General features: G+C 43.3%; 1 protein-coding gene across 4 annotated transcripts in view; it reads left to right on the plus strand.

The window, feature by feature from the left end:
- The window catches only part of crata (carnitine O-acetyltransferase a), a 63,608-nt gene that overhangs the window by 35,144 nt on the left and 10,373 nt on the right, over positions 1–18,091 (plus strand). For 2 of the 4 annotated variants that reach the window (XM_061801633.1, XM_061801631.1), the window contains exons 2-8: positions 307–603; positions 1,866–1,984; positions 5,352–5,405; positions 5,681–5,846; positions 10,507–10,681; positions 12,864–13,042; positions 13,160–13,260. In XM_061801633.1, coding sequence (XP_061657617.1) covers positions 319–603; positions 1,866–1,984; positions 5,352–5,405; positions 5,681–5,846; positions 10,507–10,681; positions 12,864–13,042; positions 13,160–13,260 — 1,079 coding nt within the window. In that variant the 5' untranslated portion in view covers positions 307–318. Of the gene's footprint in view, positions 1–306; positions 604–655; positions 1,455–1,865; positions 1,985–5,351; positions 5,406–5,680; positions 5,847–10,506; positions 10,682–12,863; positions 13,043–13,159; positions 13,261–18,091 lie in introns of those variants that run through there. The other 2 variants (XM_061801632.1, XM_061801634.1) reach the window with 2 other exon arrangements.

Consider the following 18,091-nt stretch of genomic DNA (forward strand, 5'->3'; position numbering starts at 1 on the left):
AGGGTCCGATAGGATCGCGCCTGCTCTTGGCCAAGTTCAGGTGGTATACAAGTTATCAAGGGTGGGTAGGGTGATGCCGACAATCCGTTCGGCAGTTTTTATTGTCCGTTGCAGTTGGAGTTTGTCTTTTTGTATGGCTATTGTGTGGATCAGTGAAAAACATTTAATATTGGCTTTTTCCTCAGGTTTTTAGTAGAACCTTATGCATGTGTATGATTTGGGAATTGAGGTGGATGCACTAAAACTGGCATGACAAACTTGAGTAAAGAATGAAATGTTATGTATCTGTCTTATTTCGTCTCTCAGGTAAAAGTGGGTATGGCGAAACCCTGTGGCTTGGTCAAAACCTGCCACTTGGTGAAGCCAATCTCAGCAACCCGGATCACTGGGAGGTACTTGACCCACCAGAAAGGCTTGCCAAGTCTGCCTGTCCCTGCTCTACAGCAGACCCTTGAGCGCTACATCACAGCCCTGGAGCCTATCGTGGAGGTGGAAGAGCTGATGAACACAAAGCAACTAGTCAGTGACTTTCAGAAACCTGGAGGGGTTGGAGAAAGACTGCAGAAAGGTCTGGAAAGGAGAGCACACAACACTGAGAACTGGGTGAGCTTGTTCAAGAAACAATGACGAGAAATGGAACACATACTTGTTTGGTTATTTAATTGGATATTAGTTGGGACATATTATTGATTTGTTTAATGAAATTTAATTCATAAGGAATTATCTAGTCCAGGGGTGCTCAATGCGTCGATCGCGAGGCATTTTTAGTCGATCGCGAGGCATTTTTAGTCGATCGCCAGGCATTTTTAGTCGATCGCGACGGTGTGCCGACAAAAAAAAAAAAGACAGCCGTATTTTTCTGACCATAAATTCATTGCGCATGTGCAAACAACGACAGTACAGGAAAACACGCTAGCAAGTGAGTTGCCCCGTATTTTACGCTCTTGGATAAGAAATCTTAAACATGAGTATAGATGCTGCAGTAAATAAGATAAAAACGTATCACTTTCATACTGAATGTGAGGCGGACAATTTTTTTACGATGTCATTTTCGAGGTGTATTTGCCTCATCTGCCAGTGTAGTGAAATGTGGAGCAGCATTTCCAAACTATTTATGAAAAATATGACACCGACATTCCGCCGAAAAGCAAGCTGAGAATGAGAAAAGTGAATGAACTAAAATCCCCACTGGCCACACAGCAGTCACTTTTCACACAATATAGTTCAACAGCGAAAGCTGCCACTGAAAGTTCGTTTCTGGGTTCATCACAGCATTGTTAATAACGAGAATTCCTTCCTAGACAATCTTTTAAAAATAAGGCGGAAATATTATCTTCAATGAAATCTCTGCGGCTGTAAAGGAGTACAGTTACACAGCGCTGCAAAGTCATGGCTGATGTGTGGAAGGACATCGGAGATTGTGTTTCTCATTGCAGTTGGACGAATCCACTGATGTGAGTGACACAGCCTGGGTGTGCATTTTCATTCGTTGGCGTTTAGTGATCATCAACGTGAACTCTTGATAGTTACAAAAAATGTTTAAAGTTAATTATGTTGTGTAATATTGGCTCATGCGGTAATGTAAGGCACACAAACATACACATTTACTCAAAGAATCCTCACATTTACTCATAAAGAATCCTCACTATACTTTAAAATAAATATGTTTTACATTTTTGTAGAATGTGGATCTTTGTGACTTGGTCATTCGATTTCATCATTGGTCATTCTAAAAAAAAAAAAAAACATGTCACCCCCCCTGATCTCTGGAGGCTGGATGCTTGAGAAGTAGATCTTGGGGTGGAAAAGTGTGGGCACCCCTGATCTAGTCATACAATGTCAGATATTTCACTGTGCCTTTTTAGTTGTCAAAATGGTGGGTGCAGGTCGCTTACCTTGACTACCGTTTACCTGTGGTGATTCATTCAAGTCCAGGGTTGGTTTTGCCTCGAATGAACTTCAATGACAAGGAGGGACAAACAAGGTGATCACAAACATGTAAACATGATACAGTACTTGTGAAACCTGGATTAAATTATAATCTTTATTCTTTTATTCACACAATCCATTTCTTTTTTTTTTTTCCCAAAGGGCACAAATGTGCTTTAAAACATCCAAATAGACTCATGCTGTGAATTATCTTTTGAGCACTATAAATCACTTCTATTATCTTGATTTTTTGCTGCTTCAGGATCTGGAAGACTCCCTATGGTAAATGGAAGCATGAATTATGCAGTTTACCAAAAAATCCTGAAGGAGAAGGTCCGGCCATCTGTTCGTGACCTCAAGCAGAATCGAACTTTGGTTCCTGAGCAGGACAATCCAAAACACAGCAATAAGTCCACCTCTAAATGGTTGAGGAAAAACACAAACACTTTGAAGTTGCCTAGTCAGGATGGATTTGAATCCTGGCTCTCAGAAATGTGGCGCCAAACCAGTCCCCTGCCATACAAAATAACAATCATAATTTAAAAACTGCATTTTTGTGGTTATTTGTATCTCTGACAAACATTTAAAATTGTTTGATGATGGAAACCATCCCCTCCTTGAGCCGTCACCTTTCGTGGTGAAGGGGTTTGAGTGCTTGATAATCCTAGGACCAAAGTTGTCTGAGGCTTCACGCCCCTGTTAGGGTCACCCACAGCAAACAGGTTCTAGGTGAGGGACCAGAAAAAGCATGGCCAAAAGACTCTGTGATGGTATGCAGAAATGGATTCAGGATCACTAGTAGGTGTGGGTGTCCTTACTGCCTCCCAGTTCAGCGACTATTTGTTGGGGTTCACCCTGGTGGGTGAGCGGGAAGCCTCCCTTCGCCTTTAAGTGGGGGGATGGGTCCTGACTGTTGTTTGTGTCTATGCACCCAAAAACAGTTCAGAGTACCCACTTTTTTGGAGTCTTTTAGGGGGGGGGGGGTGCTGGAGAGAGCTTCCTCTGGGAACTCCCATCATTCTGATGGGGGACTTCAATGCTCATGTGGGCAATGACGGTGTGACCTGGAAGGGCGAGATTGGGAAGAATGCCCCCGATCAGAACCCAAGTGGTTTTCTGTTACTGGACTTCTGTGCTCATCGCAGATTGTCCATAACAAACACCATGTTCAGGCACAAGGGTGTCTACATGTGCTCTTGGGACCAGGACATCCTAGGTTGCAGTTCAATGATCGACTTTGTGGTCGTCTTATCAGACTTTCAGCTGCATATGTTGGACACTCGGGTGAAGAGAGCGGCGGTTCTGTCAACTTATAACCACCTGGTGGTGAGTTGGGTCCAATGGTGGGGTCAGATGGCAGTCTGACATGGCCGGCCCAAACATATTGTGAAAGTCTGCTGGGAACGGCTGGTAGATTCCCCTGTCAGAATGAGTTTCAACTCCCCCCTCTGAAAAAACTTTGCTCACGTTCCGGGGGAGGCAAGGGACATTGAGTCCAAGTGAAGGTTGTTCCGCACCTCCATGGCTGAGGCGGCTGACAGGACCTCTGGCCATAAGGTGGTCGCTGCCTGTAGTTGAGGCAACCCCCGAACACGTTGATGGCCACCAACAATGAGGGATGCTGTCAAGGTGAAGGAGTCCTATCGGGCCTTTTTGGCCTGTGGGACTCCCGAGGCAGCTGAAAGGTTCTGGCTGGCCAAGCAGAATGCAGCTTTGGTGCTAACTGAGTCAAAGACCTAGGCAAGGGAGAAGTTCGGTGAGGCAATGGAGAGTGAATTCAAAAGGGCTTTGAAGAAATTCTGGTCCACCATCTGGCATCTCAGGAGGGGGAAGCAGTGTACTCTCAACACTGTATAGTGAGGATTAGCCACCGCTGACCTTGACTCAGGACATTGTGAGTCAGTGAGGATAATACTTCCAAGACCTCCTCAATTCCACTGACATGCCCTCCCATGAAGAAGCAGTCTTTAGTTCGCCGAAGTGGGGTCATCTATCTCTGGAGTTGAGGTCACGGGGCCGCAGGGATGGATGAGAGTCACCCTGAGTCTACATGTCTTTTGTGGACTTGAAGGAGGTGTTTGACCACATTCCTCGGGGAGTCCTGTGGGGGGTTCTTCGAGAGTATGGGTTACCGAACCCCCTGATACAGGCCTTTTGGTCCCTGTGCAACTAGTGTCAAGTTTGGTTTGTATTGCTGGCAGTAAGTCAGACTTGTTTCTGGTGAGAGTTGGACTCCGCCAAGGCTGCCCTTTGTCACTGATTTTTTTTTTTTTTCCTAACTTTTATGGCCAGAATCTCTCGGTGGAGCCGAGGCGTAGATGGGGTCTGTTTTGGTGGCCTTAGCATTGCATCTCTGCTACTTTTTAGATGATCTGGTTCTGTGTGCATCATCAAGCTGAGATTTCCAACCCTCAGTGAAGCAGTTTGCGGCTGGGATGAGAATCAGCACCACCAAATCTGAGACCATGGTCCTCAATCGAAAAAGGGTGGTGTGCCCTCTCCAGGTCGGGGATGAGCTCCTGCCCCAAGTGGAGGAATTCAAGTATCTTGGGGTCTTGTTCACAAGTGAGGAAAGAATGGAGTGGAAGATCGACAGGTGGATCGGTGCAGGGTTTGCATTGATGGATTTTTTGTATCGGTCCATTGCGGTAAAGAGGGAAAGGCGAAGCTCTCAATTTACCAGTCGCTCTACATTCCTACCCTCACCTACGGTTATGAGCTGTGGGTTACCAAAAGAATAAGATTCCGGATACAGGCAACTGAAATGAGTTTCCTCCAGAGGTTGTCCGGGCTCTCCCTTAGAGATAGGGTGAGAAGCTCAGCCATCTGGGAGGGGCTCAGTTTCCAGCTGCTGCTCCTCCGCATTGAGAGTAGCCAGATGAGTTGACTGGGGGATCTGATCCGGAAACCTCCTGGACGCCTCCTTGGTGAGGTGTTCCGGGCACATTCCACCGGAAAGAGACCCTGGGGACATCCCAGAACACAGTGGGGAGACTGTCTCTAGGCTGGCGTGGGACCGCCTCAAGAGCCCTCGAGAAGAACTGGATGTAGTTGCTGTGCAAAGGGAAATCTGGGCATCCCTGCTAAAGCTACTGCCCCTGCAAATTGACCCTGAAAAGCGGTAGAAGATAGACTGATAGAAAACATTTATGTGTGACATACATGGGGGCAAAAATTAAGAAATATGTTATTTGAGAAAAAACATTTCGTGCTTATTCACCTTTTGGGCATTTTAAACTGGATGAGCCAAAAAGGTTTCATGTAAACTTTTTTTGTGCAAGAGATGGACTAATTTACCATTTTAGGCACTAGGTCGAGCAATTCAAATGAGACTGAAGTGCTGAAAGTGTGAAAATATGTTAATGACACTATGTGAAATACACTATGGTCATGAAATAATGTGCATTATTTCCGGTTTACAGGTTTGCTGCTAAGCTCATTGCAGGTGTTTTGGATTTCAAGACAATGATTGACAAGTGAGCTCATGCAATTACTTGAACTTTTGTTTTGATTCTGTTTCACAAATGTTGCTAACTGATACCCAAAACGATCTCACATCTACTAGGGATAGATTTTAACAGTACATTAAAGAAGATGCCAAAAACATTTTATATTATTTATATCAGGAAATGTGAGTTGCCATTGTCTTAATTTTTCTGTAATAATCAGTCTCCCTACACTATGTACACACTTTGCCATAAATCCTGTGCCTGGGTTGTTCAAATCCACAAGAGTGTTTTTTCTACTAAAGTGAGACGATACCTGTGGAGTACCTGGGAGGAAAGCCACTGTGTATGAATCAGTACTATGAAGTGCTATCATCCTGCCGCCTCCCTGGTGTGAGAAGGGATGCTGTGGTGAACCATGCAAAAAGCTCCAGTCCCCCTAAACACATCACTGTTGTACATAATTTTCAGGTGAGGAGCACAATATGTTTTACTCTGTTGCCTTTGTCTTTACTTGACTCAGTGGGCTCTTGTCTCATTAGTAATTTTACATTGCTCAACAAAAATGAGGGGATTTCTGAGATTTTTTTTTTTTTTAAGTAGCAGAAATAACATCAGTTTCAGTCAAAGCTTTTTTTTTTAAAAAAACAAAAAAAAAAAACATTTTCAACATATGAAAGTGACAAAAAACAAAACGGGCATTCATCCCTTTTCTGAGCTGCTTATCCTCACAAGAGTTACAGAAGAGCCAGACCCTATCCGAGGTATCTTTGGGCAGGAGGTGGGGTACACCCTGAACTGGTTGCCAGCCAATCGTAGGGCACATGTAAACAAACAGATGATGCGCCACGCGGAACCACAGAATTAAGTCGGATGTTTGACAGCAGCCAGGATGGCGTGGCCATGTGCCATTTCCTCGTGTGCGCCAATGACATGTATTTAAGCCTTGTCTTTCATGCCACTTGTTTCCAGATCGTTGTGTGTTTATGCATGTGTGTTCAGGTAGTGTAACTGCCTCATCCCATGTCATAGCATGACTGAGCCATATCAAGTCGTGTTACATTTTCATGTTTTACCATGTCCGATTTTCAACATTGTTTCATGTTTTTTTTACCAAGCCTTCATGAATTTTGTTCTTGTTATGCACGAGAGCACCCGGAATAATGAGAACTGACAAGAAAATGGTGACTACATGGGGAAAAAAAAAGACCTAACCAACCCTAGTTCTGAAATATAGTAAATCGGAACCACTAAACATTTTTTTGTTTGGCCATATGTATGATATGGACCATATTTTTGCAACCATAGGATGGACTTAAGTCTAATTTTTCTCCAAAATGGACAGTATGTCTTGCGTGCACAATTGTGTGACTTGTCCAATGAAGGACACTTAAAGCCCAAGTGACATCCCAATAAACATTCTAAAATAGATATTGTAATGAAAAATACATATAACATTATGCACTTCAATGTCCATACGAAAAAATAAATGTGAGCGGAGAGCGTGTCATCCATGCGCAAAGTTGCAGAAGTGTCATTCTACGATATCCAAGTGGTCGCCATTTTGGGTGCATCCTCTGTAAGTGACGTCATCCGGACATTCGCCAATGAAAACACGCAGTGCACTCTCACTATGGGAGACGAACACGTCCCTTCTGACACGGAAGCTGTTTTCGAAAAGGACAACACACAACCGAGTGAAGCTACTGGGGCAATATTACACTATTGTTTCGAGCCATATTCAGGTGATATGCGATCACGGCCAAACCGCATCGCCGTCCAATCCACTTCCGCGGCGGAAATGACCCATCGCGGCTCATTGTATCCGGCCGGTGTGGTGTAGGACGGAGCCGGGCCATACTGCTTTAGGGGGGTGTTCATAGACGCCGCAGTACGATGAACTACACAGTCAACCGGGGCGCTTTACTGCGCGCACGCGGCCGAGTGACGCATTCTTCATTCTTCAGAGCCGCCCCTGTCCACAAACCCTGATGCGCAGCCTGAGCAGAAGCTGTGACCGCCGAAAGCGGCGCCTCAGCCGCTGTGGCTGATTTTCGCCGCCGTGCTGGCATATAATGGAGCCAAGGCGTGCTGCTTTTAGAGGGTTGTTCACAGCCACTGCAGTACGCGATGAACACTATTGAGCGGGGGTGCATTACTGCAGGCACGAGGCTGAGTGAGACATTGTTGGCTGGGTTCTTCAGCTTCGCCACCATCCGCGCAGCAGCCCGACGCCGTCCGACGCGCACATCGACATATTTCATACGCGGTTCTTTTGTTACGTTATGAGAGACTGCCCCAAACTATTTTTTGAATACACACCAACCTGTGATTTGGAACCCACGAAGCTCTTGTCCTCTACCCCTGTGCAATCCATTTTTCACAACGTACCGGGTCTCTTTCAAACTTATGAAGGGTAATTCCATTCTACCGAGTGTTCAAGCAATGTCCAGCAATTCAATGAGCCACCATTTTGGCTAACAGGAAGGAACAACGAGCTACCTTCCCGGAGGTAAAACTAATTGAAACAAATGAGTCCACTCGGGGGCGCCGCTGTCCTTTACGTCACTTCCTGCTTCTTCTCGAAAACAAATCCTTCAGAGGATTTTAATGGCGGGAGTTACAAAAAGCTGGATACGTCAAAATCATGTTTTGTGGTGAAAAAACGCATGGGCCCATAATGGCTGACATTGTTTTCATTAATAACATACTAAAAATCATCCATTTCATGACACTTGACCTTTAAACACACTGGTTACATTGTGAGCTGGTATGTAAGCACGTGTTAGTGTGTATGTACAGTAAAGAAAATAAGTATCTGAACACCCTGCTATACTGCCAGTTCTTCCACTTGGAGGGGTCTGAAATTTTCATCGTAGATGCATGTCCACTGTGAGAGAGATAATCTAAAAATAAAAATCCAGAAATCACAATGTATGATTTTTTTTTTAACGCTTTATTTGTCTGATACATCTGCAAATAAGTATTTGAACACCTGAGTTAATATTTGGTATAGTAGCCTTTGTTTGAAATTACAGAGGTCAAAGGTTTCCTGTAGTTGTTCGCCAGGTTTGCACGCACTGCAGGAGGGATTTTGCCATGACCCATCTTCAATGCTTTGCCTGAAGGAAAGAGGTTGTTCCCCAAAATCTCACAATACATGGCCACGGTCATCCTCTCCTTAATAAAGTGCAGTCGTCCTGTCCCATGTGCAGAAAAACACCCCCAAAGCATGATGCTCCCACCCCCATGCTTCACAGTAGGGATGGTGTTCTTGGGATGGAACTCGTCATTCGTCTTCCTCCAACCACAGTTAGTGGAATTATGACCAAAAAGTTCCATTTTGGTCTCATCTGACCACAAAAGCTTCTCCCATGACTCCTCTCTATCATACAAATGGTCATTGGCAAACTTAAGATGGGCCTTGACATGTGCTGATCTACACAGGGGAACCTTCCGTGCCATGCATGATTTCAAACCATGACGTCTTAGTGTATTACCAACAGTCACCTTGGAAACGGTGGTCCCAGCTCTTTTCAGGTCATTGACCAAGTCCTGTCCTGTAGTCCTGGGCTGATTGTTTACCTTTCTAAGGATCATTTAGACCCCACAAGGTGATATCTTGCATGGAGCTCCACTCCGATTGAGATTGACCGTCATGTTTAGCTTCTTCCATTTTCTCATGATTGCTCCAACTGTGGTATTTTTTTTCACCAAGTTGCTTAGCAATTTCTCTGTAGCCCTTTCCAGCTGTGTGGAGTTGTACATTTTTTTTTCTCTGGTGTCTTTGGACAGCTCTTTGGTCTTGGCCATGTTACAAATTTGAGTCGTACTGATTGTATGGGGTGGACAGGTGTCTTTATGCAACTAACGACCTCACACAGGTGCATCTGATTCAGGATAATACATGGAGTGGAGGTGGCCTTGTAAAGGTGGACTAAGATGTCTTTGAGGGTCAGAATTCCAGCTGATAGACAGGTGTTCAAATAATTATTTACAGCTGTGTCATTCAAATAAATCGTTAAAAAAATCATACATTGGGGCTCCACTCCAATTGAGATTGACCGTCATGTTTAGCGTCTTCCGTTTTGTAATGATTGCTCCATAAGTGGACCTTTTTTCACCAAGCTGCTTGACAATTTCTCCATAGCCCTTTCCAGCTGTGTGGAGTTGTACAATTTTGTCTCTGGTGTCTTTGGACAGCTCTTGTGTCTTGGCTATGTTACAAGTTTGAGTCGTACTGATTGTATGGGGTGGACATGTGTCTTTATGCAGCTAATGACCTCATATAGGTGCATCTGATTCAGGATGATACATGCAGTGGTGGTGGACTAACAGGTCTTTGAGGGTCAGAATTCTAGTTGATAGACAGGTCTTCAAACACTTATTTGCAGCTTTATCACACACAAAAATAGTGTGATTTCTGGATTTTTCTTTTTAGATTATCTCTCTCACAGGGGACGTGCACCAGCGATGAAAATTTCAGACCCATGATTTCTAAGTGGGAGAACTTACAATGTAGCAGGGTGTTCAAAGACTTTTCTTCACTGTATTTACTAAAATACATTAAATTACTTTTGTCCAACCTGAGATTACAATTAATTAGATGAGTCCATAATACAGAATGTGTGTGTTAATTAGGACCATTATTATGTTTTTCCGGGGATTTTAGTTGTGGGATTTGGATTTGACTATCTTTATAGTTAGGCAACTAGATTATGTATCTGTGTAACATTATCGCTTATTATATTATTTTACTCATATGTGTTTACTAGACTCTGCACGATATGACTTTGTTGAATAATTTCTATGCACATTGGTATTTGATAAGCAAATGCTAAACAGTACAAAACTTAACAAATGTCCAATTTAAGGGAATAACAGATTTGGAATCGACAGCAGATTGTGGAAATGGACAGTGGCACCACCATTTTGAAATTTCACCTGCACATAGGCAAATTTTGGTAATACTTTTCTCTCTGACAATGTCAATTAGAATTTCATAAAGGCAGGAGGATTGATATAGAGTGTGTTCATTTTTTTGGCACTGTAGTTTGGGGCTGTTTTTTTTGTTTTGTTTAATTTTAAGATCCATATCAATCAATATCTTTTTCTCTCATATTGAATGTAGTTTTTCATGCTGGATGTGTACAACAGTGATGGGACGCCACTGACAGTTGAACAGATCTATGTTCAACTCGAGCGGATCTGCAGCGCCTCATTAAAGACAAACGTAGAGCCTGTGGGCATCCTCACCACTCAACATCGTGACATCTGGGGCAAGACCTTCGTTAACCTCATCAAGGGTGAGTGTAGTTCAACAATACAATGTTAAATATATTTTTTTGTTTGTAATTTACAGTAGTGTTAAAAAAACAGTAGTCCAATGTAACTAACCAGATTAATCCGTGTATTCAGTCTATTTTTATTATTGGCACATGTCAAAGAAGTTACCCGGGGTTGCACCATTCTGTGATCTGTTTTGATGGTTGCATTTCATTTCTGCCATGTGTCTCTGATTTTGCTCTCCATTTTAAGGCATGAGAAATCATTTTAGCTGAACAGCCAATATTTTTTTTTTTTGCACCCTTTTATCAGGCTTCCCCTCGCCAATATTTTTTTTTCTAAGTACATTGTTCTTCTGAACAATGTGTTGAACAACCCATTTTCCTCAGGTTTTCAAGGAGCAATCCATGTGTGGACTTCATCCTTAAATAGGGCCCCACCTGATTCATACCACTTTTGCACAAAATTGATGAGCTCACTGAAAGAATGCCACACCGCTATTTTTTTCATCACATCCCTTTCAACAAATTGCCCAGTTGCACAGCCTCAAAGATCAAGTGTTATCCCAATGAACATTTTAAAATAGATATTGTCATGAAAAATACATATAACATTATTCACTTCAATGTCTATACGAAAAAATAAATATGAGCGGAGAGCGCGTCATCGATGCACAAAGTGGCAGAAGTGTCATTCTATGACATCCAAGTGGTCGCCATATTGGCTGCATCCCCTGTCCGTGACGTCACCCACACATTTGCCAATGAAAACACGCGGTGGACCCTACTATGGGAGACGAACACACCCTTTCTGACACAAAAGCTCTTTTTGAAGAAGAGAACATCACACAACCGAGTGAAGTTACCGGTGCAATATTACCCTATTGTTTTGAGCCATATTCAGATTATATGGGATCACGGCAAACCGCCTTCCCGTCCGATCCACTTCTGCAGCGGAGATGAGCCATCGCGGCTCATTCCAGCTGGTCGGTGTGGCTCATTTCCAGTGCCGAGGTGGCTTATTACGGAGCCGAGCTGGGCTGCTTTAGGGAGTTGTTCATAGCTGCCGCCATCCGCTATGAACAACACCGTCGAGCCAGGGCGCTTTACGGCGTTGTCATCGCAAGCGGCTGAGTGCGGCATTGACGGCAGCGTTCTTCGGAGCCGCCGCTGTCTGCGAGCCCGACACGCAGCCTTCGCCAAAGCCGTGACCGACAGACGGGTGTGGCTCATTTTTGGCGCCGAGGTGGCTTCACGAAGCCGAGCCAGGCTGCTTTAGGGCACAGTTCATAGCCGGCGCCGTCCGCAATCAACAACATCCTCAAGCCGGGGGGCTTTACGGCGTTGTCCGACACCGTCCGACTCGCACATCGACACATTTACCACGCCTGTCATACGTACGCGGATCTTTCGTTACGTTATGAGAGACCGATTACGTGGTCCGCCCCAAACTATTTTTTTCTTTTTTTTAGTAGCCGTACACACACCTACCTGTCATTTGGAACCCACAAGGCTCTTGTCTTCTGCACCCGTGCAATCCATTTTTCACGACGAACCGGGTCTCTTTCAAACTTATGAAGGCTAATTCTCCCATTCTCTCCCTTTCTCCCTTTCTCATTCTCCCGAGTGTTCGAGCAATGTCCAGCAATGCAATGCAACAAGCCGGCATTTTGGCTAACACAAAGGAACAAAGAGCTACCTTCCTGGAGGTAAAACTAATTGAAACAAACGAGTCTACTTGAGGGCGGTCCTGCCAAGTACGTCATTTCCTGGTTCTTTTTGAAAACAAATCCCTCGAGAGGATTTTCATGGCGGGAGTTACAAAAAGCTGTATACATCAAAATCATGTTTTGTGGTGGAAAAAAACGCAAGGGTCCATGTCGGCTGGCATTAATTCATTAATAACATACTAAAAATCATGCATTTCATGACCGTGGCACTTTAACTATGTGTATATCATGAATGGTGGGTTTTGTTGGTTTTCTGAGACTCTACTTCACCTACTGGTAACTTGTTTGACAATATATCAATACAAAATATACTGAAAATGTGGATTAAGATGGTTAGTCACATTGGACTGCCATTATTTTTAACTCTAGTGGCTGCTTACTTGAGAGTACTAATCTGGTGACTCAATCTCAGCTACACGAGTGACTGCCTTGATTTCTTGTATCTGGCTACTATAATTTATTTGTTTATTCAGATCGAACCAACAAAGAATCCGTGTTGGCTATTCAAAGAAGCATATTCACTTTGTGTTTGGATGGGCCGATGCCTGAAGTGGCAGAAGATGGTTATCGCAGCTGCGCTGCAGCGCAGATGTTGCATGGAGGAGGGAGTCTGTGGAACAGTGGCAACCGCTGGTTTGACAAGACCCTGCAGGTGACATTCAATTCTCAAAGTAACCCTTGTCTCTCAATAGTTTTTCTTTATGAAAGCATGTGTAACATGATGTATTCAGATTTTAAGAGTTTTAAAGAAGATAACTCTTTCTTACAGTTTATTATTGGGGAAGATGGAACATGTGGTGCCAACTATGAGCATGCCCCAGCAGAGGGCCCACCCATTGTAGCCCTGATTGACCATGTTGTGGAATACACGCAAGTAGTTGTTTGTATTTATATCTTGAAGGGAAATCTTATACAACTATATGCTGCATGCTTTACCACCCACAACCCACCCAGAAAACACTATGAGCCTGTTTTACTCAAGATTTGCGTGTGCAGAAACAGGTGCAACCGAAATGCCCCTGCAAAGATGAGGACATTTCATTGTACATGTTGGGCTATATGCAAATAGATGAATTTAGCATACTCAAGGTAATTGATCAAACCTTGAGACAAATTGTGATTGCTGATTTTTTGTCTTTAAATACTGCATCGGAAAGGCAGGTACAAATTCAGCATATGAGATTTTGTGTTGATTTGGGAGCTGTCACAAGAAGGAGTTATGCTATATCTCATATGGCAAACTCAACCCTGCATTACCTTGTGTCTTGGCCATTTCCGCCCGCTACATCATACATAACATGGATTTTATGCAGTTGCTGGCTTCATGAAAATTCTGTGCGTGATGGATTTGTTTTGTGCATCTCAGTTATACAGTCCCTTCCAAAAGTATTGGAATGGCAAGGTCAGTTCCTTTGTTTATGTTGCATACTGAGAACATTTGTGTTTCAGATCAAAAAATGAAAATGAGACAAAGGTCCAGAATTCCATTCTTTTATTTCATGGTATTTCTAGATGTGTTCAACAACTCTGGTCAGAGGAGCTTTTGTTTAAAACCACCTACTTTCCAAGTGGGCAAAAGTATTTGAACAGACATATTGACTTGGTAAATAACATTTAATATTTGGTTACATAACCCTTCCTTGCAAAAACTGTATCATTGTAACACCTGGTGATTGTCTTAGCTAGTCAAAGACCTTCCACTTTATCCCTGATGAAGTCCTTTGTTTTGTTGGCAGGGTGTCTTGTTCAATGATGAAGCTTCTCCCAATTAGTGTGGATGTATTTTTTTCAAAAAGCTGCCAGACAAAATTGTTTTGTAGACGTCTGTGTTAATTCTGCTGTTACCATCATTAGTTACATTATCAATAGATGGTAGCGAGCCTGTTCCAGAAGCAACCACGCAAGCTCAAGCCATCACATTACCTCTACCATACAGTGTCCTCTCCTAATTTCAGTTTTTAATTTTTCCATACACAGGTTCCAAATCATCAAAACAGTTTTACACTCACTTAGAAACCACAAGGAAATATACAGTAATCCCTAATTTTTCGCAGTTAATAGGGACCAGAACCCTCACAAAATGTGAAAAACCGAGAAGTAGGAAAGCCTCCCCCAACTCCCAAACACACCCCGGGAATTTTCATGTATGGGTACCAGAACGATTTAAAAATTTAAGACCAAGATTACAACAGTAAACATATTTACTTAAATCTTTAATTATAAAACCTTAATTAATCTTTCCTGTAAATCACCTGACCGTGGTCGGGAAATGCAGGGGAGACGTACACAGTGAAGAAGAGGCTCGTAGATGCTTTAATTTCTGTTACCTGCAGCACTGTCACAAGATCATCATAAACACGGTCCTTGAAGAAGTCCGCGGAGCTGTCCTCTTCCAAAAAAGGCCTTTTTCATCAATCTTAAAAACATGCGCCCGCCATCTCGGAAACTCTCCACGTAACAACAATCAGCACCATACAGAGGCACATTTCTGAGGCTCTATATGTTTTTTTTATTTTGAGAACCGGCCTTTGCTGGTCAAAAAGCCTCATCCTCGAAGGGGAGAATCACAATGCAGGGTCCAACAAAGAGAAAAGTGCCCTGTCCGGAGCCCTGGAGGACATCCCAGTAGATGCCACAGTGCCTGTGCCACTTGATTCCTCCCGCTGGATGCCAAAAAGGATAAAAGTGCTCCAAAATAGGAGCCCATTCCTCCTGCTGGATCCCTAAAAGGATAAATGTGCACGTGTAGTCGCCACCTCTCAGGCTCCACAGAGGAAGCTTTTGTGGGGCAGAACGCCGAGTTGGTATTGTAACTAACATAATCAAAAAATGTTGCTTAAAAAAACGTTATCACAAACGCAACACTAATATACAGTACACATATATGTGAGTCGGTCAACAGCGTGGACAAGACGTGCACAACAAGGAAATGGGCGGGACAAGGGAAGTTGCTGTGCTTCAGTGATGAGTGACCAATCAGACCAGGGGATAAAGTCACACGTGCTCTCATTGGTCCATGTCATGCCAGGAACCAATCAACAAAAATGTTTTTTGCTTCATTGTTCCACGTTGCGGCGAGGACGTGCCTTGTATCAATCCGCGTTGTATCAGTCTGCCCCACGTAATATAGTACGTACTATAAACCGATCTGTTTATTTTTTTGGGAGGTGGGGTGGGGGGGGGGAAATGCGATGCACTGAATCAGCATAGGTGAAGCGTGAAGTAGAGAGGGATTACTGTAAAATGCAGTATTCAAATGACAAATCACTTTATTAAGGCACAAAAAAATTCTAATCTTTCTGACTCCGTGAATAAGTATTTTATCCATCAATCCATTTTCTTAGCCGCTTATTCTCAAAATGGTTGCAGGAGTCCTGGAGCCTATTCCGGCTGTCAACGGCCAGGAGGCAGGGTACACCCTGAACTGGTTGCCAGTCAATCGCAGGGCACATAGAGACAAAGAGTCGCACTCAAAATCACACTGAGGGGCAATTGAGAGTATCAATTAATGTTGCATGTTTTCGGGATGTTGGAGGAAACCCATGCAGGCACGTGGAGAACATGCAAACTCCACACAGGCAGGGCCAGGATTGAACCTGGGACCTCAGAACTGTGAGGCCAACACTTCCCAGCTGAGCCACCGTGCCGGCTGAATAAGTAATTCCCCCCATTAAATATCAGTCACTGTGACAAAGCACAAATTTGGGAAAGGTGAGTTCACTTTCGCAAGCCACACCCAAACCTGATTACCACCATACTTGTTGAATCAAGAAATGACTTGAATAGAATCTGTCAGGGAGCTTGAAGTAGGCTACAAGAGCTCAAGAACAAATGTATCATGCCACAATCCAAAGAAATTTCACAATAAATGAGAAATAAGTGATTAAATTCATCAGTCTGGAAATGGTTCCAAAGGCATTTTCAAGGCTTTGGCGGTGCAGCAAAAGACTCAGACCCATTATCTACAAATGGATAAAACAGCAACAGTGGCAAACCTTTCCAGAAGTGGATGAGCAACTTTAAATTAAGATTGCGACATCTCATCCAGGAGATTATAAAAGAACCTCGAACAACATCTAAAGACCTGCAGGCCTCGCTGGTGTCAGTTAAGGTCAGTGTTCATGACTTTACCTTCAAGGTCTACCAACATCCCTATCGATGTAAAATTTATATTATTAAAATTACATATATGATTCACTTCAATATCTATATGGATAAAAAAGAGCAGAGAGCGTATCATTCATGCGCAAAGTTGCATAAATCTCACCCGACATCCCAGTGGTTGCCATATTGCCTGCTATGTCATAAACAGTTGTCACACTGGGACAGCCGACACAGAAGCTGCTGTGCCACCTGCTTTGGGAGACAAACAACAGATTTTCGGATTTTTCCGCCACCCCTTCTGACACAGAAGCTCTTTCGAAGACATCATCTCACAATCGAGTGAAGTGACCGGGGCAATATTACCATATCGTTTCTAGACATATTTAGGTGATATGCGGATCACTTCTAACAAACAACAGATTCCCTGACACTATGTATGACAGTATGTAGCGTACTCAGGAGAACCCATGCCAGGCGAAGTAACTTGCTGGTGGTTGGGAAAGCTCCTTTCTCCTACCTCACAAAGCCAAACACCCTTCCCGCCCGATCCATGGCGGCAATGAACAACACCTCCAGCAGCCGCGAGTGACGACAACGCCGCGCACATTGACACATTCAGCACTTCTGATTTACGTACTTTATGCAGTTATGATGCAGGTCTTTTGTTACTTCTGAGAGGATTACGTCGTCCCCCCCCCAACTAATTTTTATTTTTTAATAGCTCCGGACACACTGACCTGTTATTTGGAACCCACAAAGCTCTCGTCCTTTGCACCTGTGCAATCCATTTTTCAAGACGAACCGGGTCTTTTGGAAACGTGTGAAGAATCCATCCTCCCAAGTGTTCGAGCAATATTCAGCAATACAACGAGATGGCATTTTGGCTAACACGCACTAAAAAACAGCTACTTTCCTGCTGGTAAAACTGGTATAATCGCACAAACCCGCCAGTGTGGATATCTGGAAAAAACGTCACTCCTGCTTCTTCTCCAAAATGAATGCCTCGAGAGGATTTTCATGGCGGGAGATACAAAATCCATATACGACAACATCATGACGTAGTGAAAAAAACGGATGGGTACATTCTGTCTGCCTTTTTTTTTTTTTTTAAATTAAAAACACGCTAAAAATCATGCCATACGTGTTGGTAGACCTTTAAGAAAGGCATTTGTCAAAAATGGCATACATGGGAGAGTTTCCTTGCAAAAACCCCTGCTGTCAGCAAAGAATACAAAGGCTTGTGTCACATTTTCCAAAAAAACAAAAGTCTCAATCAAAGTCCGGATCTTTAAATCCAATTGAGATGCTGTGTTGTGCAGTTCATGCTAGAAAAACCCTCCAGTATAGCGTTGAAACAATTCCGCAAAGATAAGTTTTGATGTTTTTGGGGCCTTAATGAACTGAAATGACGTTTGAAAACTGCATTTTGTATTTCCTTCGGATGTCTCTGAGCGATTAAAATTGGTTTGATGATTTTGGTGTCATCAGTATAGAATTTTGTTGCAAAATCTTTGTGGCTCATTTCTGTACTTTTCAAAATCTAATCTGGCCTTCTGATTTGTTTCATTAATTAGTGGTTTGCATCTTGTGCTATGGC

This window comes from Syngnathoides biaculeatus, chromosome 17 (genome assembly GCF_019802595.1).
Source record: "Syngnathoides biaculeatus isolate LvHL_M chromosome 17, ASM1980259v1, whole genome shotgun sequence".
Lineage (NCBI taxonomy): Eukaryota > Metazoa > Chordata > Actinopteri > Syngnathiformes > Syngnathidae > Syngnathoides > Syngnathoides biaculeatus.